Raw genomic sequence first — 24,544 nt, 5'->3', positions numbered from 1 at the left:
GAAGGCCGATCGAGGCCCAGGATGCGAATCTTGGAGACCAGGGGAATGGGGTGGTTTCCTAGAGTGAGTGAGATGGGAGGGTTGGCGGGGTGGTGCGGCCTGGGGCGGTAGAAGAGTTCTTATTTGGAAAGGGAGCAGGCTAGGCCGCCCGCGCGAGCGTATGAGTCGATGATGTTGAGCGCCGACTGTAGGTTGTGTTCCATGTCGGCATCACTGCCTCGATTAGCCCAGGCAGTGATGTCGTCAGCATAGAGGCTGAAATGTATGTCGGGTACTTGGGCAAGTTGCTGGGGGAGTTGGAGAAGGGCTATATTAAAGAGGATAGGAGACTGTACAGCGCCCTGAGGAGTTCCCCGCGCTCCCAGTGAGACACCGGACAGCCGGTGGTCGCCCATGGTGAGTGTGGCTGTTCGTTCGGAGAGGAAATCGCGGATGTAATAGTACATCCGCTGGCCTACGCCTAAGGCATGGAGGCCTTCTAGGATGGCTGCGTGGGTAACGTTGTCGAAAGCTTTGGTTAGGTCGACGCCGACGATAGCCTTGGTCCCGCGGGGGAGTCAAGGATGTGGTGCTTGAGTTGTAGAAAGACGTCCTGGGTGGACAAGCCCGGGAGGAAACCAAACATGCACGAAGGCATAAGGTTGTTCTCCAAATACCGGCTGAGCCGGGTCTGGAGAACGCGCTCCACGGGCTTGTCCATGCACGACGTAAGAGAGATGGGACGGAGGTTAGCGGGGAGAAGTGGTTTGCCGGATTTGGGAATAAAGACTACTTTGTCGTCTTTCCACTGAGGTGTGAGGGCGCCGCGCAGCCAGCATTCGTTGAAGTAGTCGGTTAGAGCTTTGACGGAGGGGGAATCGAGGTTGCGGAGTGCCTTGTGCACTCCGTCGGGCCAAAAGCAGAGGACGCGTTGAGGCGCTGAAGTTCTGCCCTCACTTCCGCCTCGGTGATCGGTTGGTCGAGAAGGTCGTTGGGGGAGCCTGTGTAGTCAGGGTGGTCTGCGGAGGGATATGCAGGGAAGTAGAGATCACGAAGCTCCTCGAGGAGATCCTGTGGGGAGGCCTCGGATGTGTGTATGAGCTTTAATTATGAGGTTGTGTTTCTGTCCACCCCTAACAAGCCCAAGGCTCGGTCCCGCTCCTGGACTGGAACCAGGCCACCACCACCTCCAGTGACGGAGTGGATTCTAAGAGAAGGCAAGAGTAGCAAGGGGCGGCAGAAGGTTAGGTGGGCGGATGAGATTAGGAAGTTTGCAGGCATATATGGTGGACGCACCCGGCAAAGGACAGGGTTAATTGGAGGGACATGGGAGAGGCCTTTGCCCTCCAGTGGGTGTAGTCAGGCTGATGATCATGATGATGCTAATAAAAAAATTTAGAGTGCAAAACCGGTCAACTGATTAATTGAAACAAATGAAAACATAAAAATGCGTTCAAAGTTGTCAAACTGAGAATGGAAAGCCAATGCTTGCTGATTCTAAGTATCGGTGTATATCGTCGTCCTAATAAAAGAATCTTGTAAAGAAAAATCTAGAGTCGCAGCAGCATCAGATGACGCACCAAACGGCGTACGCTATCGCGTAAACTCATAAGCGTAGCACAGGAGTCCTCCAACGTTTTTATTACGGCGGCTGTAGAAAATGGAACACCTCACCACGGCGAAAGCAAACGGCAGCGCTATGCGCATCAGCATCGCTCACTTATTTTCGTTCCTGTGATATATCACCATCATCACTGCTGTTCAGCGTCTCATGTTACTCCGCACAGCAGCTGCCCCGGGGACAGCCGCCGCTGAGGCCAGCCGGCCGGTCGCCAACATGTGGCGCGGATATGAGGTACGGCCGCACATCGCATGCAGCCTCCTGTGCCCCACACACGGTTTGCCATTTGCAGCGTGCGTTCGTGAGACATTGCTACAGCTCGCGAAGCTTGAGTCGGAAGCCGTTTTGAGCAATGTACGAGGCCAATCAGCGGAACTATTGCGAGGCGCCATCTGTTGTCTCAATGAAAAGGGAGCATTGGTGACTGCGCTGGATGCCAGCGCAGGCTTCGCGAATGGCTCTGTCGTGAGGCGACTGCCACTCTGCAGGTGATAGCAGAATCGTAGAGAGGCGATGCTGTAAACGCGCGGATTTCTTACTAAGAAATCAGCTTGAAGGCATGTTCCAGCGCTAATGCAAGCACAGGATGGCTCGAGCAGCGTTCTATTGGGGATGCGATTTCAATGCTACAAGGGCAGCCTGGCCATGGCACCGAGGGGCTGGAAGAGCCGCTTTTTCTTCCCCCGTACACGACTCTGCATCCCTCGAATGCCCACACCCAAGGCAGGAAAGCGGTGTTCAAAGCGCTGCGATGACGCGGTCGTTGCAGCGCCACTGCTAGCCCCGATGCGCGACCCGAGGAAGCGAGAGCGGCCGCCCAGCAGCCGGCGCCAGTGTCCAGCGAAGCGGGCGACGGCGTCAGCGATGCGCTCGTGTTGGCACCCACCGTCGTCGCATCCGGCGAGGAAGCTCCAGCCGACAAGAGTAAGTACGTACCGCCCTTGGTCATAACGTCGCAACGCACACTCTCTGTTGCGGGGATGGGCTTATTTAGAAGATGAGCGGAAAAATGGGTGAAAGCTGGGAACGTCAGGCGACCCACAGCCCGAGTCATCGCGCTTCTTCCACCCTGCGCGCAGCGTAATCGGCGCAACACTTGTACCCGGGCAGACGAAGACCTAGGATTGCACCGTTACAGTGGAGCCACGTGAGCGGGCTGCGTCGTCTTCGATGCGTCACCAATTGCGATGACACAGGTGGCGTCACTCAGCCGACGGATGATGACAAAGGGTCCGGCGTATCGGAGCTGCTGATACAAGCTTAGGCGTCGCAATGGCGTCCAAAAGCAAACAAGATCTCCCGTGAGGAGCAAAACCGCAAAACAGGACGGGACTGAGGCAGGCGACCACACAGGACGGTACTGGCAGCTGAACATTTATTAAAAAACAGCAGAGTTTATATGGATCAGTCGCGCGTGTAATCTGGCAAGCAATCGTAAAATGAAGATGAAGCATGAGTGAACAGTTCAATGGCAACCATGACGAAAACAATCGGTACGGCGAAGGGAAAAAAACCGAGTAACGATGACACAACTAACCTGCGCAAAACCAAACAAAAACAACCTAGCGCAACGCTGACCGAAGCGCTAAGTCTTTCTGAAAAATAGACACAGAAGGTGCGCTGACACACTTATCTGACTCCGATCCCAGGATGGCAACAGCCTCGACAATTTCCCTTTCCAACTGCCCCTTCTTAATATGATCTCTGTGCAATTAGGCTAAGGATAGCAGCCTTTACAACTGCGACTGCAGTGAACGGGCAGGGCAGGTCCTCCCGGCCTACTCAAGGTACGCGCGTGCTCTTGGAAGCGAATATTTAAACATGTGCCAGTTTGGCCGAATAAAATCGACCACACCTTGGGGGAATCTTATAAACCAACCAAGTTGCGCATGAGACATACTTCTTCGAACGCCTCATGCCGCAAACTACATGCGTTGAAGTCTGCCGGCCTACAGCCAAGTCCCAAGATCTCCCGGTTCGTAGGTGACTGAAACAATAAAGAGCTTCAACCGCTCGTAGCCTGCGCGCCACGCAGCGTAGTCGGCGTCACTCGGATGGCTGCTTACGGATCGCTGAACGCCTGCAGGAGGAGCAGCGGGCGTACGAGGAGGTCCCGCCGCGGCTACGGCGAGGCTCGAAGCCGCGAGGCCCGAGAAGAGGACGACGAGGAGGATCGCTCGGGCCACTCGCTGCTGCTCTTCGTCCTGGCCGCCGCCATGCTGGTCGTCTGCATTGTGGCCGGCTTTGTGTCCGTCGCCCTCCTCGAGCAGATGGAGCGGCGCAAAAGTGAGGCCTGGAATCCTTGCCAAGTACCGGCCTACAACTGACCGGCATTTTGCCCGTGAGAGGCATCCGCGACTGCGCTAAGCTTCACTTGAAAAAACATCGGAGGCCTCGGCCAGTTTCAGTGGTGCACAGTCGTCTGTAGACAAAGGGCGTGGCCTACGGGGTTGCCTCGCAAATGGCGAGATCCGAGCGCATTTTGACCGAAGGCCGAATATCCCTTCATCCAGGAGCCTCTTTTTACAGGGTGATGCTATTCAGCTCACACTCGACAAAGTCTCAAGTTTGCGAGGAGATGGGAGAGGCATTTGACTCGCAGTGGATTGGGTTTCTCGTACATTCCTAGAAGGAAGTTTCATCCACCGCGGTAATGGCGTGAAGGAATGGCCTCACTTTTGGCTTGGCTATAGTGTCGGGTAGAAAGTGTGCATTTAGCCGTAGCAGCTAATACAGCCTTTCTCGACACATGCGTCAAATGAACGCTCTCCTAACTTCCATACAAGCCTAATACAAAGCATTCACTTACGCTAATTTTGTTAAAGAAATACAGCATAACTTCCTTTATTAAAAGTACTCTTTAAAATACCACAGGAGAGCCAAGTGCCTCCTATAACGCAAGCTGTCGAGCAGGTTGGAGTTCGATCGTCTTTTCAGCGGCACATTCAAGGAAGGAAGAGGCGGATAACCTGCCGCGGTGGCTCAGTGGTTGAGGCGCTCGTCTACCGATCCGGAGTACCCGGGTTCGAACCCGACCGCGGCGGCCGCGTTTCAATGGAGACGAAACGTAAAAAGACGCCCGTGTGCTGTGCGATGTCAGTGCACGTTAGATATCCCCAGGTGGTCGAAATTATTCCGGCGACCTCCACTACGGCACTTCTTTCTTCCTTTCTTCTCTCATGCTCTCCTTTATCCCTTCCCTTACGGCGCGGTTCAGGTGTCCGCCGAGCTGTGAGACAGATACTGCGCCATTTCCTTTCCGCAAAAACCAACCAATCTTCAAGAGGCGGATAGGAAAGAGCGCTGAACTAACATCTTTATATGAGCAGGCTGTGGCCAGTGCATATAGAGCCAGGGGAAAAAATAACACACGTGTCGGCACAAAGTGCTTCCCACTAGGCGGCTGGATGCCGCATTTCCGCTTCCCGAAGTGGGCGCTAGTGAAGCCACCGGAAGTTAGGCGGCATATCCCGGAAGTTCGGTGTCTGCTGTGTATTTCAATGCAAAAAGTCGCGTCTTTCACCCTTCCGTCCTCAGTTTGTAACGTCTACTGTAATATCAAAGGAATAAGCAAGCTCAATGCGAGAAATGTGAGCATTGATTGAGGAACCCTGTAATTTCAAAGAAGCCAAAGAAAGCAGGCATGTAGGTCTCACCCTGCCGCGGCTAAGGGATACGTGCATTAAACACCATGTTCTTATCTGGTATCAAAAAAAAAAAAAACAGGCCAACGATGGCGCGGAAATCCTGACACTCGAAGAGCCACTCGTTATACAGCTGGCGCAGTTTCAGTTTCGAGTTGGTGGCGAACAATGTCTTTTCTCATCGACGGCAGGTGATGTTTACCGCTTTAGGATGTCATTTATCGTCCGGGCGTACTTTTAACCTAGTTAACTCCATAGCACAACCACGTCTCAGCTGCAGAGCGCGAGAGAAAAGAGTGACGAGAAAGACTAATGCTGCAGCGCTTGTGACAAGCGCTGTTAGAAGTCAACTGCACCAAGCATCACGAATAAAAGCCCATTCAGGCATAATTTGCTACAGTACGAAACAGTACATGATACACTCCGTCAAAGAAGCAGTACCATACCTTTTGGAGGCGCTAATGTGAACCAGCAGAACACCGTCGGCACCTCACCAGGCAGTAGCCTCGCCCTCGCTCCGGTTCGGCCGGTCTAAACATAATTCGGTAAAATGGTCACTGCAAAGCCGGCTGTCTGGTGAAGGCTTCCTCCTATTCTTTCTTAAACTTATCCCCCATTGATGTTATAGACCTCCTTCACCCCGCGACGTCACCAAGATGCGGTGGCGGTGATGTCAGCAGCGACTTTCGCATGGTAGGCAAAACAGCTACGGCCAGCCGGTGCCTACCGCAGCTGCTGCAGCTACCGGCGGCTGCATATCATGCCTGCGCACTCCAGAAGCAGCATGTATGGATCAGCCGCGTCACTGTTCGATCCACGTAGTAGCATAAAAGGTAATTTAAAATAGCCCCGATAGGCTTCTCGCGATAAATACCGCATTAGTAAACTGGCTAACGGAATGAGCCGCGGTACTAAAGAGCGAAATCTGGGAGTCGATTGGCACTGCCACTCAGTGTACTTAATAGCATGTAAGTTACTGCGTTCATTCACCTGAACATCAGCATACTACGCTTATAACTGCGCAAGGAAAAAAAGCACGTATGTAGCTGCGCACGCATTTATCACCTTGAGCCGGTGTGCACGGGGCCCCCGTCGGCAGGTTCACTCGCCCCCAAGGAATGCGTTCTTTTGTTAATAGCACAGCATGTTTTAATGGCACGTTTTATGGCATTTGATATTTGCTAGAAAGTGTTTCTTAATATGACAGACGTAATTATTTGATTCGAGTAGAAAGAAGTCTGTTAAGTTCATGCGCGGTCACGTTGGCGTGCTTAGAATAGCGTACCTTAAGTGTGCTAAAAGCCACATGCTTTTTCATTGCATCATGCATGTGTCATGTTTCGTGATGCAGTCCATGACCGCGAAGCTTGTTTGGAAAGAAGCAGCCGCAGGCGTGCTACTAACAGACGTGTCGAGATTGAGAGGGGGCGCTGCAAGGAAAAGTATTTTCGTTATTTGTACACGCGATATGAAACTAAATTCGGCGCAAATATGAAATTGCTACGCTAGTTCGGCTATGCCTTTTATTTTTTGCTATACCTGGTGCAGTTCTTCGGTAATTATAATTAACACCCTTGTCAAGTCACCTCAAGGTCTTAAATATTTGAGTAGAAAGTGCGCAAATTTTTTATGCCAGCATGTTCACAAAGCCCTGTTCTGTATATGACGCTATTATTTCTTCTTTTAGATGATCATGTACTTATGCATGCATAGTTACGTGAAAACGTTTCTTACAAAAGTAACGAACATAATACTTCACGTTTAGGAAAAAAAATCGAGAAATAAATTACACTCCTCATCGTCTCATGAATCTTTTGCGACAAATAGAGTCATTCTATTTTCATGCGTTACGAAATTACGAAGGTGTGAGTGATGCCAATCGCAGAAAATGTGAAAGGTCAGAAAACGAACCTTAAAATTAACGTTTATTTCCTCGTTTTTGGCCTCTTCGCTTGCGCTTTGGTCAAAGAAATGCGGCCCTAAACTCAAAGAAAGCCTCAAAGGAATTACCTCACAATTTTCGACGACCCAGCATCTGGAAAGCGTACTTTATAAATTTCTACTGAATATTTTGCTGTAATTTTTCGTCACGAAACAGAACACCCCAGGGGGCTAAGAAAGGAAATAATTCCAGAAATAAAAAATTTTCACCAAATCGACCAGTTTAACAAGGGGAGAAGTCGGCCTGGCTGGTGTGTGATCCCGCGGCTAAAAACAGCGTTTAAGCGAGACAGAGGAGAATGGGAACACGACGCTGCCTCCACTTTTCGCCCAGCACGACACCTACGTATGTCAGCAGACGGTGATCGCACGTCTGCTCCACCGAAAGATCGCCAGCGCATCCTCTCACTACTGTCCCGAAGTAAAATCCTTCTGGCTAGAGCAGAGTGTCAAAAACTTCCTATTTTATTCAATGCCGAGCGTAGAAATCAACGGCAGACACGCTTTCTACACCATATATACCATACACAGTGGCGAACTATTTCTCTGAATACGCCGCACGTGGCCAACGCGAGCTCGTGTACTTCAAGAAATTACTAAGCTGTAAACATCAACCATTGCTGTGCTTCGCAGAAACTGAAAACGCGCCTACAAGCCTTGAAAACCCGCGCTCAACAACTTTCCGCGACGACACTCTCTGGCCTTTTGCCTACCACGAGCCCGCTAGCGACTGCAGCGCCACCTCGTTTGTTTACAAACATGCAGGAGGTCCATAGACCTCCTTCACCCCGCGACGTCACGAAGATACGGCGGCGCTGATGTCAGCAGCGACTTTCGCATGGTAGGCAAAACAGCTACGGCCAGCCGGTGCCTACCGCAGCTGCTGCAGCTACCGGCGGTTGCATATCATGCCTGCGCACTGCAAAAGCAGCATGTATTGATCAGCTGTGTCACTGTTCGATCCACGTAGTAGCATAAAAGGAAATTTAAATTAGCCCCGATAGGCTTCTCGCGATAAATACCGCATTAGCAAACTGGCTAACGGGGAATGGGCCGCGGTACTAAAGCGCGAAGTCTGGGAGTCGATCGGCACTGCCACTCAATGTACTTAACAGCATGTAAGTTACTGCGTTCATTCACCTGAACGTCAGCATGGTACGCTTATAACTGCGCAAGGAAAAAAAGGCACGTATGTAGCTGCGCACGCATTTATCACCTTGAGCCGGTGTGCACGGGGCCCCCGCCGGCAGGTTCACTCGCCCCCAAGGAATGCGTTCTTTTGTTAATAGCAAAGCATGTTTTAATGGCACGTTTTATGGCATTTGATATTTACTTGAAAGTGTTTCTTAATATGACGGACGTAATTATTTGATTCGAGTAGAAAGAAGTCTGATAAGTTCATGCGCGGTCACGTTGGCGTGCTTAGAATACCGTACCTTAAGTGTGCTAAAAGCCACATGCTTTTTCATTGCATCATGCATATGTCATGTTTCATGATGCAGTCCATGACCGCGAATTAAACTTGTTTGGAAAGAAGCAGCCGCAGGCGTGCTATACTAACAGACGTGTCGAGATTGAGAGGGGGCGCGGCAATGAAAGGTATTTTCGTTATTTATGCACGCGATATGAAACTAAATTTGGTGCAAATATGAAATTGCTACGCTAGTTTCGGAAATGCCTTTTATTTTTAGCTATGCCTGGTGCAGTTCTTGGGTAATTATAATTAACACCCTCGTCAAGTCATCTCAAGGTCTTAACTAATTGAGTAGAAAGTGCGCAAATTTTTTATGCCAGCATGTTCACAAAGCCCTGTTCTCTATATGACGCTATTACTTCTTTTTTTAGATGATCATGTACTTATGCATGCATAGTTACGTGAAAACGTTTCTTACAAAAATAACGAACGTAATACTGCACGTGTAGGAAAAAAATCGAGAGATAAATTTACACTCCTCAACGTCTCAGGAATCGTTTTCGACAAATAGAATCATTCTATTTTCATGCGTTACAAAATTACGAAGGTGTGAGTGATGCCAATCGCAGAAAATGTGAAAGGTCAGAAAACGAACCTTATAATTAATGTTTATTTCCTCGTTTTTGGCCTCTTCGCTTGCGCTTTGGTCAAAGAAATGCGGCCCTGAACTCAAAGCCTCAAAGGAATTACCTCAATTTTCGACGACACCGCATCTCGAAAGCGTACTTTATAAATTTCTACTGAATATTTTGCTATCATTTTTCGTCACGAAACAGAACACCCCAGGACTAAGAAAGAAAATAATTCCAGAAATCAAAAATTTTCGCCAAATCGACCAGTTTAACAAGGGGAGAAGTCGGCCTGGCTGTTGCGTGATCCTGCGGATAAAAACAGCGCTTGAGCGGGACAGCTAGAGGAGAATAAGGACACGACGCTGTAACCACTTTTCGCACAGCACGACACCTACATATGTCAGCAGACGGTGAGCGCACGTCTGCTCCGCCGAAAGAACGCCAACACATCCTCTCACTACTGTCCCGAAGTAAAATCCTTCTGGCTAGAGCATAGTGTCAAAAACTTCCTATTTTATTCAATGCCTAGCGTAGAAATCAACGGCGGAAACGCTTTCTGTTTACTACTAACCATATATACAATACACAGTGGCAAACTATTTCTCTGAATAAGCCGCAAGTGGCCAACGGGAGCTCGTGTACTTCAAGAAATTACTAAGCTGTAAACATCAACCATTGCTGTGATTCGCAGAAACTGAAAACGCGCCTACAAGCCTTGAAAACCCGCGCTCAACACCTCTCCGCGACGACACTCCCTGGCCTTTCGCCTACCACGAGCCCGCTAGCGACTGCAGCGCCACCTCGTTTGATTACAAACATGCAGGAGGTCTATAACTAGGGCTTAGAGCGCGACAACGTGCATCACAACAAAGAGCAGAGTTGGCGACGCTAGCGCAACAGGACGCCACAGTTGAACAGACGAAGCTCCGTACGTACTGTGTGCAGCGACGTTCTGTCGTCTGCTAGTGTCGTCCCATTGCGATTCATTGGACCCTCATATCTAACGTCTTTCCCGAAAACTTTGCTGGTCTCCTCATGCAGTTGACGGCGCAACAGGTAGGCATTGTCGTGGAAAAAGAAGAGAACGGTAAAAAGACGAAATGCCCCGCCGCGGTGGCTCGGTGGTTAGGGCGCTCGACTACTGATCCGGAGTTCCCGGGTTCGAACCCGACCGCGGCGGCTGCGTTTTTATGGAGGAAAAACGCTAAGGCGCCCGTGTGCTGTGCGATGTCAGTGCACGTTAAAGATCACCAGGTGGTCGAAATTATTCCGGAGCCCTCCACTACGGCACCTTTCTTCCTTTCTTCTTTCACTCCCTCCCTTATCCCTTCCCTTACGGCGCGGTTCAGGTGTCCAACGATATATGAGACAGATACTGCGCCATTTCCTTTCCCCAAAAACCAATTTAAAAAAAAGGGGGGGGGGGGGAGAAAACAAACTGAAATTGAAAAACCGTGCTGAGGTCCGATTTCGTGCACTGCCAAAGGCTGAATTCCGGGACAAGGCCGCTTACTGCCAGTGGCTCCACTTTCGGGCGCCCGATGCGCCATCCAGCCCCCTAGTGGAGATAAGTGGACGCGCCTTATGTCCGTGCATGGTCCGTGCATAGGATATGTTCTCGTGTACAGTAAGAAACTCTATGGTCGAATCATACAGTTTCTTACTATTACCTAGAGGGAAGCGCGCCATCTATGCAAGTTTGCATGGAGCTTCCTCAAGACCAACGCCCTCAGCCACCATGGGTGCTCTAAGCATCATAGGATGGAGAGCTACCGACTTTTTTTGGCCAAAAAATAATTAAAAACAAACGTTGTTCGACGATCAAGAATGCCGTAACATTCAATATCCTGTCTATAAATTGCACCAAACGAGCAGAAAAGCATGCGAATGCGAAGTTTGCCCAAAATAAGCGATGGATTGCTTTGCAATTGGCCAAGTATTGCACACCACAGAAATTAATATTTCGTGCTTAACAGGCGCACTCTTCAAAAAATTGTGTTAAAAAAAAATGTTGCCTAAAGACTTCAAGAGATTTTTTTAATGGCATTTCGGAAAACAGAAAACTTTTATTGGCGTCGTGTGCTGTTGCATTTTCGTTATGACTTCTGCGCACTACGTTCGCGCCAAAATCGTCTGCGCGCAGGGCGCGCCGTGAACGGAATGGGACATCTTAGTAACGCCACTCCGTGTTCCCGAAAAAATCCGACTGTCCCGCACCAAGTAGCTCACCGGCCCCTGATGCTTTGAGCGTCCATGGTGGCTGAGGTGCAGCGCCGCCAGCTTTCCCTCTAGTCAGTAGTAAGAAACCTTATGGGTCGAATACACACAGAAGCCGTGCACACCCAAAGCGATGAATGCGTGCGCGCCACTGCACATGGGAGTCTGTGTGTTTTGCGCCGCCCTCTAGGGGTCTATAATTATAATGGCACTTAATCAGCCCAGGTGCCCGTGGTCAGGGTCGTCTGGAAACGCGCGAAGTCTCCATTTGTCTCATATCCTTTCTTGCTGTCGCTCTCCCCTTTACTGTCTTCTCCCTCTCCTTTTACTCGCGCTAGCCGCAGCTCAGGTGCTTCAGGTTTCGATGGCAGATTCCACGGCCGGCAGCACCTTTTCCTTCCATTGTTATAAAGAAAGAGCCAATAATAATTCATCACAGCACCACGCGCGGGAGCGATCCACGAGGCGACCGTCACGCCCTGCACAGTCCACCGTCTGCCCCAGCACAGCGGGACACCCTGTCCTGTCGGGGCCACTGTTTCTCCAACCGCGTTTCCATTGGCAGAGCGAGGCCTGCACACGGTTTGCGTCTTTATGGCGGGTCATGCTGGCACCAAAAGCACGTCGTTGTTGGTCTAGTCTGCGAGATCTTTTTACGAGTTACGTCCATCAGTTGCATTTTGTGCTTCGTAGTTTATACGGTAGCGTTTAGTGAAGACAGGGAAACGTGAAAGTGCACAGCGAACAGTCGCCAAGCGTCTGTCGAGAATGCTACACAAAACGTGCTGACGAAAGCTTAAAGGAGTATATACACCTAATTTTGATGATTATGGATTTTTATGGAGCAAGGGCGTCTATGGCCAAAGGGCGCCATGACACAAGGTATTTTTCGATTACTCAAGGTGGGGTCAAAGACCCATTTTTCAAGCATTTCAGCCCTTACTAGCCGAGCTCCAGGCCAGAGGAAAGCTTGTACTAGACATCTAATTTTTGGTGGCATGTTTTCTTCTCTACAGTGACGCGGAGGACACTACTACGCATGAATCACCATGTCTTATTCGCCTACGACCGCTAAATAAATTATAATCGAATTTTTTTTGTCATGCTTTTTCGGTTTCAACAACCGAATGATGGCTGTGACGTCAGAGTGCTTTTGTGTCACGTGAGGCATGGAAAAACGTCCATCCAATCCCCCCAACTTTATTTTAACGGAGGACCGACAACAAGCTGGAAAGGAAATGCTACAGCAGGCATGCACGGTGCCAAGTTGTATTTTCATGTGTTCGTTGCTTGTGTCACGACTATTCGCAGAACTCCGCTCCGGAGTAGTACTGCTACCAGCTGTGTGTGGCTAACAGACATAAGCACAATTTTCTAGCCCCAAAATAAACTGAATAGCTTCCGAGCACCATCGAGCAGTCTATTTGGCTTTCAGAGGTGGTATGAAAGAAGACAGGAAAATCATGGGGGGGGGGGGGGCAGAGTGGGTCGGGGAACAATCATCATCATCAGCAGCAGCCTAACTATGTCGCCGGCAGGACCTCTCCCATATCTTCCCAATTATCCCGGTCCAATGACTGCCCTAATCTTATTCGCCCACCTCACTTGCCTTCTTTTGGAATCCACTCCGTTAGCCTAAGCGACCATTGGTTATCTTAGAGCCTTCGCATTACATGCCATGACAGCGTAAATTTCTCTTCTTGATATCAACTAGGATATCATTAACTTTGTCCTATTCCCACCTATCATTTTCTCTTCCACAGCTCACTCCTCACTTTAGCACTAATGTCTCCTGCCCACAGGTGTGCGCGGGTGGCATGCATCCATGGAGGGGCTCGTTTGCGGTGCACACGGAGCTTGTGCACTGCGGTAACTTTTTTCTTCCTCGTTAATCTGGTTGCATGGTGTAGACGACACATGGCGCCCTTCAGCGGAAACCCAGCGCTGGCAGCTTTCGGTCCCTTCATCTCGGCACCATGCGCGGCCGGAACAGACAAGCTCAAACTTATTACGAGAAAACAGTGTGCGCAGTTTCGCTGCAAACAAGCGAGCGGCTGAGCCGGGAAAATTTGTAAAAGTTGTCTGCGATAAAGATGCACGTGAAAGTGCGTGGCGCACCATTTAGATATCCTAGCTGAAATCGAGAAGAATGGGCAGGGCACATAATGGACGGCATTGGACAGGGAGTAAAACGGCGAGTTGGTACATACATGAACAAAAACAACGCAGGAACAGGGGCTGCAATGGGCGCCAATGACGGCAGTAGTTCCTTGAGCACTAAATTTTGGTGAGCGAACGGAGGATTGACCGAGGACCTCTGCCGCGCTATGTCTCACTTTCAGAGCAGCCCTCCATAGAAGCGCCCGACTTTGACTGAGCAGTGCTTCGGTTACAAGTGGAGTCGCCCGCGAGGAAGATGCTGCGGCGACCAACTTCCATGGACCTTGCAAAGAGTGGCCCGCTTCGCAGAACTACAGCTCCTCCTGCATCACGTGCACCGACAGCGCTTGTTGTTGACCGTTTCAACGCCTCTCTCTCATTGTGCATTTTTTTAAAATATGCAAAGCAACCCACTGAGCTGCCTTTAAGTAATTCTGTGCACATGCATAAAATAATTGTCGGGTTTCCTTTGCCATCAAGGAAGAAACTGCCATTTTCTGGAAAGTCTATGCAACACACTAAGTATTCATCAGCATCCACCCTATAGCGCAGCACTACAAAGGAAAGCTGTACAGCTTTTGCAGAAACTTCGTAGTTGAAGAAAAAATCATCATTTGTATCCATATGGTTGCGCTTGGGTGAATGCTAATGAAGAATTACTTCCTTACTTCCAATCCCCCAAAACGCAGTGCCTATGCAACACTTTACAGCACTCCAAACTGTTCAGCAGCAGATATGTTCACATAGCAACAAATGGGAAAGAGTGTAGACATTTTCTTGACTGGCTTGACAACAATCTGTGCTGCTGATGCATTAGCTTTTTCAGTCCAGCCCATATCTTGATTCGGACACACACAGCAAAATAGCTTACGCCTACACAAGCAAGCATTCTTATTGTTCACAAGAATTTGCTCCTTGTTTGCATTAGATATCTAATTTTAGTATTAAAACCTGCAAATGCAACTCATCTCTCAGATATGCCATTGTCACGACGTCATTGCTACATGCAAAATGGCACGGCGAAGCGGTGTGTTTGTGTGCTTACTGAGCCAAGGAGCAACAAAGCGTCGTCACGGCTTTGCCGGCCTGCATCACTGCGCTTCCAAGATCGTTTATAGTTTATGAAGCGACTCAGGCTATGAGGGACGCCACAGTGAAGGGCTCCGGAAATTTCGGCGACCTGGGCTTCTTTAATGTGCACTGACATCGCACAGTACACGGGCCTCACCGCAGCCGGGATCGAACCCGCGTATTTCGGGTCACCAGCCGAGCGCCACAACCACTGAGCCACCGCGGCGGCACTGCACTTCCAGGATACAAAGCTACGAATAACGTAATATCTTTTTTTAAAACTAAACCACAGCTGTACAATACAAGGCTCATAAAAAATAAATTATGTGCAGAATGCTGCCGGATCTAGTACTCTTGTCCAATAAGAACTTTGGACGATTAGGAACATAGGGTGATTCGGCCGAAAATAAAATTTAACCCGAGATTTTAACGTTTTTTTTTTACTTTTCTTGGGGAACTCTTCGCATTGGCCACGCGAAAACAGCGCTGCCTCTGAGCAAGAAGGGTCCTATTGAAACATTAGGATCTCCCCACTGTTCATTTTTAAATGGTGCGCAAAGGCCAACGATTGAAGTTATATCTGGTCTCACTCAGTAACACTGCGTGCAGTAGCATGGCAAATGTCACCGACACTGTTTTGTCCTATGCGTTCGAGAAAGTGTGTGGAAAGAACACAGACGCACAATGTTTGTGCTGAAAGAAACGCTACCACTTTGTTATAGCACTAAAGATGAAGGAGAGAAGTCCTTCATCATCACTCCTGCTGACTTTAGGGGCCTTTGTCTTTTCCGTTGACGACTGCTGCCTTGGAACAACAGAGGTCAGGATTTTTTCACTTTCCGACGCCAGCGAAAAGTGCAGCTGAAACAAAACATGAGGAAAAAAGTCGAGTAATAAAGGTTAAAGAAACCCAACGAGGCGTGAAAAAGTTTAATGGCAAAATCGTTTCTCACTGCAGTGCGCGCAGACCTGGACAGAAGAAATGCAGACAGCGACACTGCGTTTTTTTTTTGCCCTCTTTCCAGTGCATAACACAACCGCCAACTGTTGTAGGGATTCCCGAAGAGGCCTTGCTATTGCACTGAGATTGCACTGCATAGTGTAATGTTGCTCCATGTGGAGTCCCCAAGGTAAGCTTTGCAACACAACTGCAAAGACCGCAAATGCTGTCGTGCACAGTCAGTTTTTAGAGGCCAGCAAAGTCTGTCCTGTCGTCGAGGGTATATGAAAGCCTGAAATGCATTGCAGGAGACATGTTCAGGAGCCACTTTTAGTTTATTTGTTTTTTAGCTCTTGGCTACCTTCACCGCTTCTGGTACATGTGCCGACCATGTAAGAGAAGGCGACGTCACTGCCTCAGCCGGTCCGTCGACGCAACTGCAAGAAGCGGCGCCACCTTCGGCACGTGGCCGGCACTGGTGCTTTAAAGGGGCTCTCATAAACGTGCGGTATTCCTGGAATGATAAAGGACGCCGCTTCACGAATATCCTCCAGCAAGAATTTTTCTTAATAGTTTGTACAAGTTTAGTTATCTGTATAAAAATTTGAATTTCAGCGCCTTCGCGCCTTTCGCACTCCTCTCGTGCACGCTCAGAGGTTGGCGCTTCTCCCCCGGCTGCCGATGCACGCAGGAATTTCCCAGTGGTGGGCGGGAGAGTTTTGCAGGGTGCAAAATGATGAACACGATATCAGAACAGCTCGCGAGGCAGAGTCAGAGGTTCACATTTTTTAAAGCAAAAGCTTTACTGGCCTCGAACTTGCGCAATTTCGGTGTGGCGGTGCTCCGAGGAGGCATAGAGGCAGACCTTGAGCCGTTGCCTCGCCGCTCCATTTGGCATGACGTCACACCGTGCGCCTCGCCGCCGCCGTTTGGTATGACGTCACACCGCTTCCATCGTCATTGCGCTCGCCTCCACTCGCTTCGCCAGCTGTTTCGCATGCCTGATAAGATGTTGGAGGATTGAAAAGGAGAGCTCATGTGCGCTACAACCACAGTTGAGGCAGCGGTATGGACGGCGACAAGTCTGCTAAGCAGGAGGAGACCTGGAATCGACATCGGAACAAGATGAAGAGAAAACGAATCGCCCAGGAAACAGAGGAACAGTGCGCCAAACGACTGGCTAAATGCCGTGAATATGCCGCCACGAGACGGGCACGTTATGTGTCGTCTTTAATGCAACAATAACATAGCTAGACAACCAGACTAACCTGGACTTGCAATCAAGGTTAACCAAGGCTAGCCAAGCTATACCTTAGCTTTCGCTACGTATATCCTGGCATAGCCGCGCTAAGCCACTGCCAATTTTTCTTTTCTGTCTCTTACAGGGACCCTACCAGTAAAAAGCTGGTTGTATAAGAAGGATATTGATGGTAGAACACAAAGATATGTTTTTAATTTTCTTGTCTAACTTCAAAATGCAATAATGCCCACTCCTTCCACCAGGACTTGTTAGAGTCGTAACTGCTTGCGAGAGAACTACTTCGCGAGATCAAACCGGCTCACTGTGTGAGCCACTGGGATTTTAACCCGCGGCGGCACGAACAGATCACCTTCGCTGGCCACTGCATGACAGCACTGTGCTATCGGCAAAGCCGACCACGTCTCGTGTTAGACTGCAACACACTGCTGAGCTGTGCATTGCACATCGTCGTCTTCATAAAAGAATACTGCTATGGAACTAATATACGCACCCTGGTGCTGCGCACTGCACATCACTGTCATCAACTAATACTACTAGAATGAAGGAGATAATCATCCGCCGACGCCAATGAAGTTCTTGAGGCGGCCGGCTGACGCTCGTGCTGGTGAACTGCTCCTTGTTACCCTGCCTCTCGCCCGGCTGCTTCACCGATTACTTGTGCAAATCTTTGTCACCAGCACTTCCCACGTCCTAATAAACTGCCCTTCAATAATATCGAACTAATACCGTCGCCAGACGTACTGACGACCCAGCAAAGCAAAACCGTGAGCCAACTAGGCTAAACACATGCTTACGCACGTCTACATGGTTCAACTACGTTGAAACCACTCCCCATTTTTTTTTTTCATTTGCGTCGCTTCATGGGAACTTTAAATTGCGCTCACTTTCCATCTGTTCTAAATAGGGGTGTGCAAATATTCGAAATTTCGAATACGAATTGAATATGTTTGATATTCGATTCGTATTCGAAATATGATATTCGTGAATTTCTGAATATTCGAAAATTCCCGAATACTCGCCAGCGATCGTATACTGCACACACTTTCATAAATTCGACCGTGGCAAAACCACAATATCTGGGCAAATTAGCCGATAATCGAGTTAAAAATTCCAGGAAAACAATACAGAGGTCCTATCCGCTACCTTCTCCGCCGTTTATCACGCGGACCGACCGCATGCCGACGCCGCAAGGCTTCACCTCGTGTAATTTCCCCAAGTGGGCTTTCCCACATATCACCCGTGCTGCTAACAAGATGGCCGACGGCCCGCTTCGAGCAATCGCAACGCGAAATCCCGTTTTTTTTTTAGTCCTTCGGTAATACGTTACATATTTAATGCCCACATCCGAAGAATGTGTCCTGTGGCCTTCATAACTCCCCGAGCGGGACTTCCGCCATCCCGTTTTGTGAACTACGCTATGCGGGAAAGCCTACTTGCGGAATGCCGCGGGAGCCTCCTGAAGGGGTGCGTCGAGTAGTCACAATAGGGCAAGCGACTCTGTAAAAATCTTGCCTATTGTATAGTGCATTGTAACCCGCGCACCTCTTTAGTGGGCGTAACGGCAGGCGTGACAACGATCGGAAGGCCTCTGTCGCTAGGGCACAAAAATAGCCTGGCTGCGTAGTTTCGGTTTCTGTGCTTCACCGCTGCCCCGCGGCAACTTTAAATGTCGGCCCGCGCATTCGCCGACAGTCCAATCCCAGCTCCGCGCGGCTTACTTCTTTTTTCCTTTTTAGAAACCGCCTCGCCGTTCCGACGCCAGTGTGTGTTCCCCGGCCCCTTGCTTGCATTTGTGTTGTTCCTCCAGGACTCCAAAACGGGTGGCTCGTCACGGGCTTGCAGGTGTGAGCGCGATGGAGCCGCCTCATAAGGCATTATTGCATCTTCAGCATTTTTGGCAGAATTTTTTTTTGGGGGGGCATGGGCAATTTTATTAACAGAGGCCTTCGGATGAACCGGGCATTTCTTCCGGTCCCTTGAACTCCGAATGAATGAGGTTTAATAGTCGTTATTTTTTTGTTGCCACTCTTGTCATTTTATGGATTTTGTTTTGCATGACCTCATTATAGTTTGGATACTGTTATGCTGTCTAATCAAGTAGTATACATTTTTGTGCACATCATGTTTCTTTATATGGTACTGAGGCAGTCTAGTTTTGTTTATTTTAGTTGCAAAGACCGTGCACTATTTTGAAAAAAAATAAGGGCAACAATGTTTGCTTGCTTATCATTTTCTGAAATTTTTTTTTTTGTACTGAACAGATATTCGATATTCGAAGCCATTTTTTCTTAATATTCGTATTCGATTCGTATTTGAAAATTTAAATATTCGCACACCCCTAGTTCTAAACTATTAACAACTTGCTGTCATATTCAAGCAACATATTCGGCGGCTACGTTTAATACTGCACATTTTTAAAAGAATGGTTGGAGGTGCACATGACGTCACCAAGACTATCAATTATCCTTGGCCAAACCCTGTTCAATGCATATCACAGTAGCATATTCCGAGGCTTCACAAGTTTTGAAGACATACAGATTTGGGGAAGGTTTGGTTTTTCCATCACCCCATATCGAGCAACCAAGTTGCTCATTGCTCACGCCAGTCGAAAAAACACTCAACAATCTACAATTAGAGATTTTACCCTGGTATCCGGCTCTACAGAGACTTAATGGCCTATGAGACATTCATGTGCAATGTGCTGAGCTAAACGGCAGGAGCCCAGCTCAAAACCCACAAATCAGTGAGGAGTATTGGGCTGCCAGGATAAGCTAGGCAAAGGAACACCTGGTTGGGGTATGCAACCAATTTAAAAGAGTGATTTCATTGGCTAATTCCAGTCTTGGTCGTAGGGAGTTATGTGATTAGTTACACGCGTCGCCCCAAATGCACTTGATATGGACCTCGTCATCAGCTTACCACGGTGAACTACAGAGGCGGTACCGTAATGGCGTGGGGCTGATTCTCTGCTCATGGGGTTCGTCGCCTTTGTCTAATTCAAGGTACCATGAACAAAGAGAGTCACCACGGAATTATTGAAAAGGTTTTGCTTCCTTAGGCATGCAAAAATTTGGAACTTGAATGTGTTTCTACAGGACAAAGATCCGAAGCACTCTTCTACATATGCTTGTGCAAAAATTGTTGAAGAAGAGCACGGGCCTTATGGAGGTCTCTGCCATTGAACATATTCGGAAAGACTTCGCGCGTCGTCCGAGGGACAGAATTCGACCAGCTACTGAAATAGTGGGGAAACGTGAGCCTCCCTTGGCCACAAGCCTGGACGGTGTAAATTAACGGTTGGCACAGAAGGCTCTAGCGCGAAGTATACGATGGCATTAGGCCATTGTAAAAGGGCATTCTTGAAATTGGTGCATCATTAATAAAAACATTTCCACGCAAGGCAGGAAACAATTCATCGATGCATTTGCTCTGGGAACAAACTGTGGCTAATAACGTGATAAATGTTCGTTGGTACTCTCTGATATTGTCTTCCCATCAAGGTCAAGCGGAAGTCTGAGAGCGGTAAAAAGTTAAATTTGAAAAACTGAAATATCATGCCTTTTTTTTTCCCTACTGCAGGTACCATGGGGACAAGGAGGAGGAAACGTTGAACATGTCATCATCCACTGCAATGTATTCTTTTGGGATGTCTTGCAGTGCACAATTAAGGATTTCTGACTCACACTGCACAGTGTGATTGGAAGATGGCCATAAGATCCTGCTTGCTGTGCATGCAGTGCAGCGTAGTTCAATGGATTTCCATTGCGATTGAGGGGCCAGATATGGATATGAATCTTTTCCCGGAAAGTGTGTAAAAATCCATGATGTGATGAACCATAGAGAAACTGTATTGCTGTTTCGAAAAGGTTAGAATTATGCAGAGTGCTGGTGCAGAGATCTCTGCACCTTGAGAGGCACATGCAACGTCTTATGACGTATATTCAGTGGGCGAATACTCAAGGTGAAGTGCGTGAGATACTCTATTTGGCCGCTGGGAGCAGGAAGGCTGCTCAGAGGGCCCGTATTCTTGAAAAGATGAGTAGTTCCAGTGGCTGCACAAACGATGGGTTTCTAAAGACGTCGTAGAACACGCGACATTATAATGTACGAGGTTTACGCAATCGACAACAAATCATTGGCGTAACTGCATACGAACGTGGGTCATGCAACTTACACCTTCAGTAAATGACAAAGAAAAATTGGGACTTGGACTCTAGCGTTGACGTCAAACAATGTCTCCCTCCCCCTCTGCAGTGAATGTGTTTCGTCTCGGAAATCATCTGCAAACCCATGCCACGACGACTCCTGTGGCAACTGTCTCAGCAAAGCCGCAGGCGCACACAAATGAGGCTCACCTGCTGCTTGTTGAGCAGTGGCACGACCATGTTAAACTTGTCGATCTTGCGGTTGAGCCTCGCGGCCTCCGGCTCCAGTCCGCGCAGGGCCTCCTCGTCCCCCAGCGAGGCGAGGCGTTGGGCGAGCATCGCGCGCAGCCTCCGCTTCTCCTCACCGATCTCGCGCTCCAGCACCACCCACTCGGGCACATAGCCATTGGTGATGAGCACCTGCGGTGCCGCAGCACCTTTTTAATGTGACTGCATTAGAGGTAGCGTTCTCGTGAGAAGCCGGCGTCACGAAAAATGGTGGAATTAATTCAAATAAATTCAATGCAACTGCCACCAGCCCACAGTGGCAACAGCGAGAAAGGGGCAGCCTCTACGTGAGCAAAAATGAGCCTTACGGGAGCTCGGGAAGAGCAGTGGATCAGTGGATCAGAAACCCTCTGTGCTTCCTGGCCTGTTTTTCCGCCCTCTTCGCTGCATTGCAGAAATCAGTACTTACTGTTTGTATTTGTGTGTGTTCTTGGTAACAGCATTATGCCACCTATGATAGGCGGCGGCTATTCCAAATCGCTTTCCTTTTGCGCAGCAGACGAACACTGTGCTCGGCAGCGGCGCTGAGGCACAGTGGCGAAGTGCGAGAAGAGCAGTGTGAGCAGAACAACCGCTGTCGCCTCCCCGTAGCTCCCCACGAGGAAACGCATACATACAGGACTCAATATTTGTGGACTTTCTTCCTTTTCCAAATTACCGGCTGAAAAACTAGGGAGGGGGTGGGGGCTTGCAGAAGTGTACACCCTGTGCTTCAAACACCATGGAAGGTTTTTCGCACAAAAAAGCTGACACATAGATGACAGGACGAGCGCAGCTAACAACTAATTTATTCAGGGGTTGGCACCTCCAAATATAAGACAGGCACGTTAGGAGATAGGGGACAAAAACTCGAGCACGCGGGTGCCGGCTGCGGCTGCCCCTGCCACGAGTTTAAGGCAGGGCAGCAACGCGAAATAATGGAAGCTTTTCTGGTAAAAAATGCACACAACTGCGTCAGTTACACATCTGTCGTTTTGTACAAAAGCGAGTCAGCCTTATTGAAATCATTATTGTGATGATTCATGTTTACCACGCATGCTCTGAGAGTATGTGCCGGCCACCTGTCTTATATTTGGAGGTGCAAACCCCTGAATAAAGTAGTTGTTAGTTGCGCTTGTTCTATCGCCTTGTTTTTCTATGTGTTGCCATTTTTGAGCAAACCAACTTTCATCAGACCAACTAGCCCGACAAAAACTATTGCTAAAGTATACCTTAAACCCTGGCTGTTTCAGCGAACATGCAGAAAAATTCCTAAGTATAGTGCGGTTGAAATGTAAAAAGATATATAGGTTCAGAAAGAAACTGTTGGCAACAGTGAACATCAGTTTTATTGAAAATCATGCTAATTGTCTAATTAACTGAGCTTTACTAATAATTAATGATTTAATTAAGTCTAGTGGTTATAGCGCCAATGATGAGTTCGTAGCCACGGACAAGACACACTAATACCAGGCCAAGCTAATTACAGCTAATTAGTAAGTTCTTGTTAATTAGATTTTAGTATTTCTAAAATAACTCGCGTCTGCCGTTACTGAGAGTTTGCACCTGAATATAATCTCCGTTGCAACCTCCGTATCATTGGGAATTTCTTTAATTTGCTCGCTGTAACATCAGCTATATTTGTTGTCTTGCTGGTACCAGAAATACATGCACTCATCAGGGCGTTGTGTGTCCAAATCTACAATACCAACATATGTTCGAGCACTTGGGATGGAATGAGGCTGCAATCGCACCTCATTCAGCTTGCGCGTCGTGCTGTCCACGTAAGGGTTCTCGGGCGCAAACTTGAGTGGCTTGCCTGAGCCCCGAAGGTTGTCGAACTCCCCCCGCGCCATCGACTCCTGGATCAGGTCCTCCACCAGCCGCTCGATGGCCTGGCTGCAGCACAAGCAGCATCAGCTGACTGCAGCAGCACATAGGCAGTCCCTCACGGTCACTTCACATTGACTGTCACCTCCTTGCAAAGTACACTTGGCTTGGAAATCTCGCAGAGAAGGCTTAGGGTCCATGTGTACATGTGGACATATTGCTTTTTTGTTCTAACTGCAATCACGCCTATGCGAAAGCACATTAGCCTCCAATGCCAGCTTGCGTGTACCACAGCTTCCAGTTTCAATTAGGCAACGCATGAAAAACATTGCCCGCACCTGTGCATAGAGGCTTGTGCTACAGCAATTGCCAAATCTTATAAACCCTTCCATTAGCACCGCTGGAAGTCTCCAGAGGATTGAGTTCCCCTGTGGGACATCAGGTTACCGGGCGCCGTGACGGATGGTTCCAGAACCTTATTTGTCCATTCCAGAGGTGAGACGCAACTCAACTGTCTGGTGAACAGGGCCTAGAGCAATGGGCAACATTTTGTGATGCAAGACCAGCCAAAAACACACGACCGGTGAAAGCGCACCTCCGCTGTCCGACGCAATTCAGCGTGGTCAGACTGTGAAGCTTCTATGAATACCGAGCCATTCTGGAATAGTGGGAAATGAGTACATTGGAACTAAGCAACGCTGTCCAAGAATGAGCCTCTATTCCAACATGGCTCGGCACCCAGCAGAATTTTATCATACGTGTTGTGACTTTTTGCATGTTGTGTATTACACTTCCTAAAAAGGGTTCGACGGCATTTCTGGCATGCAGTGCCGTGAGCATCAGTGTCGATTATGATGTTTTCAATACTGTCATTTATTATTCTGCCTACAGTTACAGAGGAAACACAATACTCAGTAGTAAAAAATAGAAGCACAGTTCAGTAGTCCTAACCTTTTTTCCCAGTTTCCTTGCACTACCATACTTCCAACATAATTTGCTTTACTTGTAGAAAAAATTAAGCGCTAAACAGGACAGCACAGAGGAAGGGACGACGAGACAGACGCTGACATCTCATCCTCAGCGCTGTCCTGTTTGGCGCTTTATTTTTTTCCAGAAACCATGCGCCAACGTGCCCTGCAACGTGTTTTACTGCACTTGCTTTATTTACGTCATCAGAGCAAAATCGCGTGTAGTTCACATATTTTTTTTCATGTAGTGCCAGGTATTTATGTAAATGCTCGCATGGTGTATGTTTTTACGAAAACACGTCAATGTGAAATCACATGCCGTGGAAAGGCTGTAGAATGGCTGAGATTTGAACAAGTTGGTAATGATTCGTTGTGAAAAACAAACTGCTGAACACAATGATGAAACAGAATTCATCGCAAGATGTGCCGTTTCCCTCGACATCTTGTTAGAGAT

The 24,544-nt window shown here is 48.6% G+C and overlaps 2 protein-coding genes across 14 annotated transcripts in view; one reads left to right on the top strand and one right to left on the bottom strand.

Moving 5' to 3' along the window:
* The window catches only part of LOC144120418 (dnaJ homolog subfamily C member 28), an 87,121-nt gene that overhangs the window by 41,381 nt on the left and 21,196 nt on the right, over positions 1–24,544 (bottom strand). For all 8 annotated transcript variants that reach the window (XR_013312440.1, XM_077652773.1, XM_077652772.1 and 5 more), the window contains exons 4-5: positions 23,047–23,191; positions 21,236–21,445 (exon numbers count right to left, since the gene is read on the bottom strand). Coding sequence is in view for 7 of the 8 variants with exons in the window: in XM_077652773.1 (XP_077508899.1) it covers positions 21,236–21,445; positions 23,047–23,191 (355 nt within the window). In the remaining variant the exon portion in view is untranslated. The remainder of the gene's footprint in view (positions 1–21,235; positions 21,446–23,046; positions 23,192–24,544) is intronic.
* LOC144120422 (uncharacterized) lies at positions 1,701–21,229 on the top strand. 6 transcript variants are annotated; one of them, XM_077652786.1, is made up of 4 exons: positions 1,701–1,834; positions 2,370–2,528; positions 3,687–3,886; positions 20,460–21,229. In XM_077652786.1, exons 1-4 carry the CDS (start codon positions 1,830–1,832, stop codon positions 20,489–20,491), a joined length of 396 nt encoding a protein of 131 aa, XP_077508912.1. In that variant the 5' UTR covers positions 1,701–1,829; the 3' UTR covers positions 20,492–21,229. The 6 variants fall into 6 exon arrangements, with proteins under 6 accessions (XP_077508912.1, XP_077508908.1, XP_077508907.1 ...); XM_077652782.1 differs by lacking the exon at positions 20,460–21,229 and adding an exon at positions 15,705–16,477; XM_077652781.1 differs by having other exon boundaries at positions 1,702–1,834; positions 2,370–2,524.

This window comes from Amblyomma americanum, chromosome 2 (assembly GCF_052857255.1).
Source record: "Amblyomma americanum isolate KBUSLIRL-KWMA chromosome 2, ASM5285725v1, whole genome shotgun sequence".
NCBI classification, from domain to species: domain Eukaryota; kingdom Metazoa; phylum Arthropoda; class Arachnida; order Ixodida; family Ixodidae; genus Amblyomma; species Amblyomma americanum.
This window is presented reverse-complemented; position numbering and strand designations above follow the sequence as displayed.

Coding starts and splice junctions, on each gene's coding strand:
- LOC144120422 (XM_077652781.1), top strand. Junction 2,525..3,686: donor GGAAGCTCCAGCCGACAAGA/GTAAGTACGTAC, acceptor GAACGCCTGCAG/GAGGAGCAGCGGGCGTACGA. Junction 3,887..20,459: donor GCAGATGGAGCGGCGCAAAA/GTGAGGCCTGGA, acceptor TCCCTACTGCAG/GTACCATGGGGACAAGGAGG.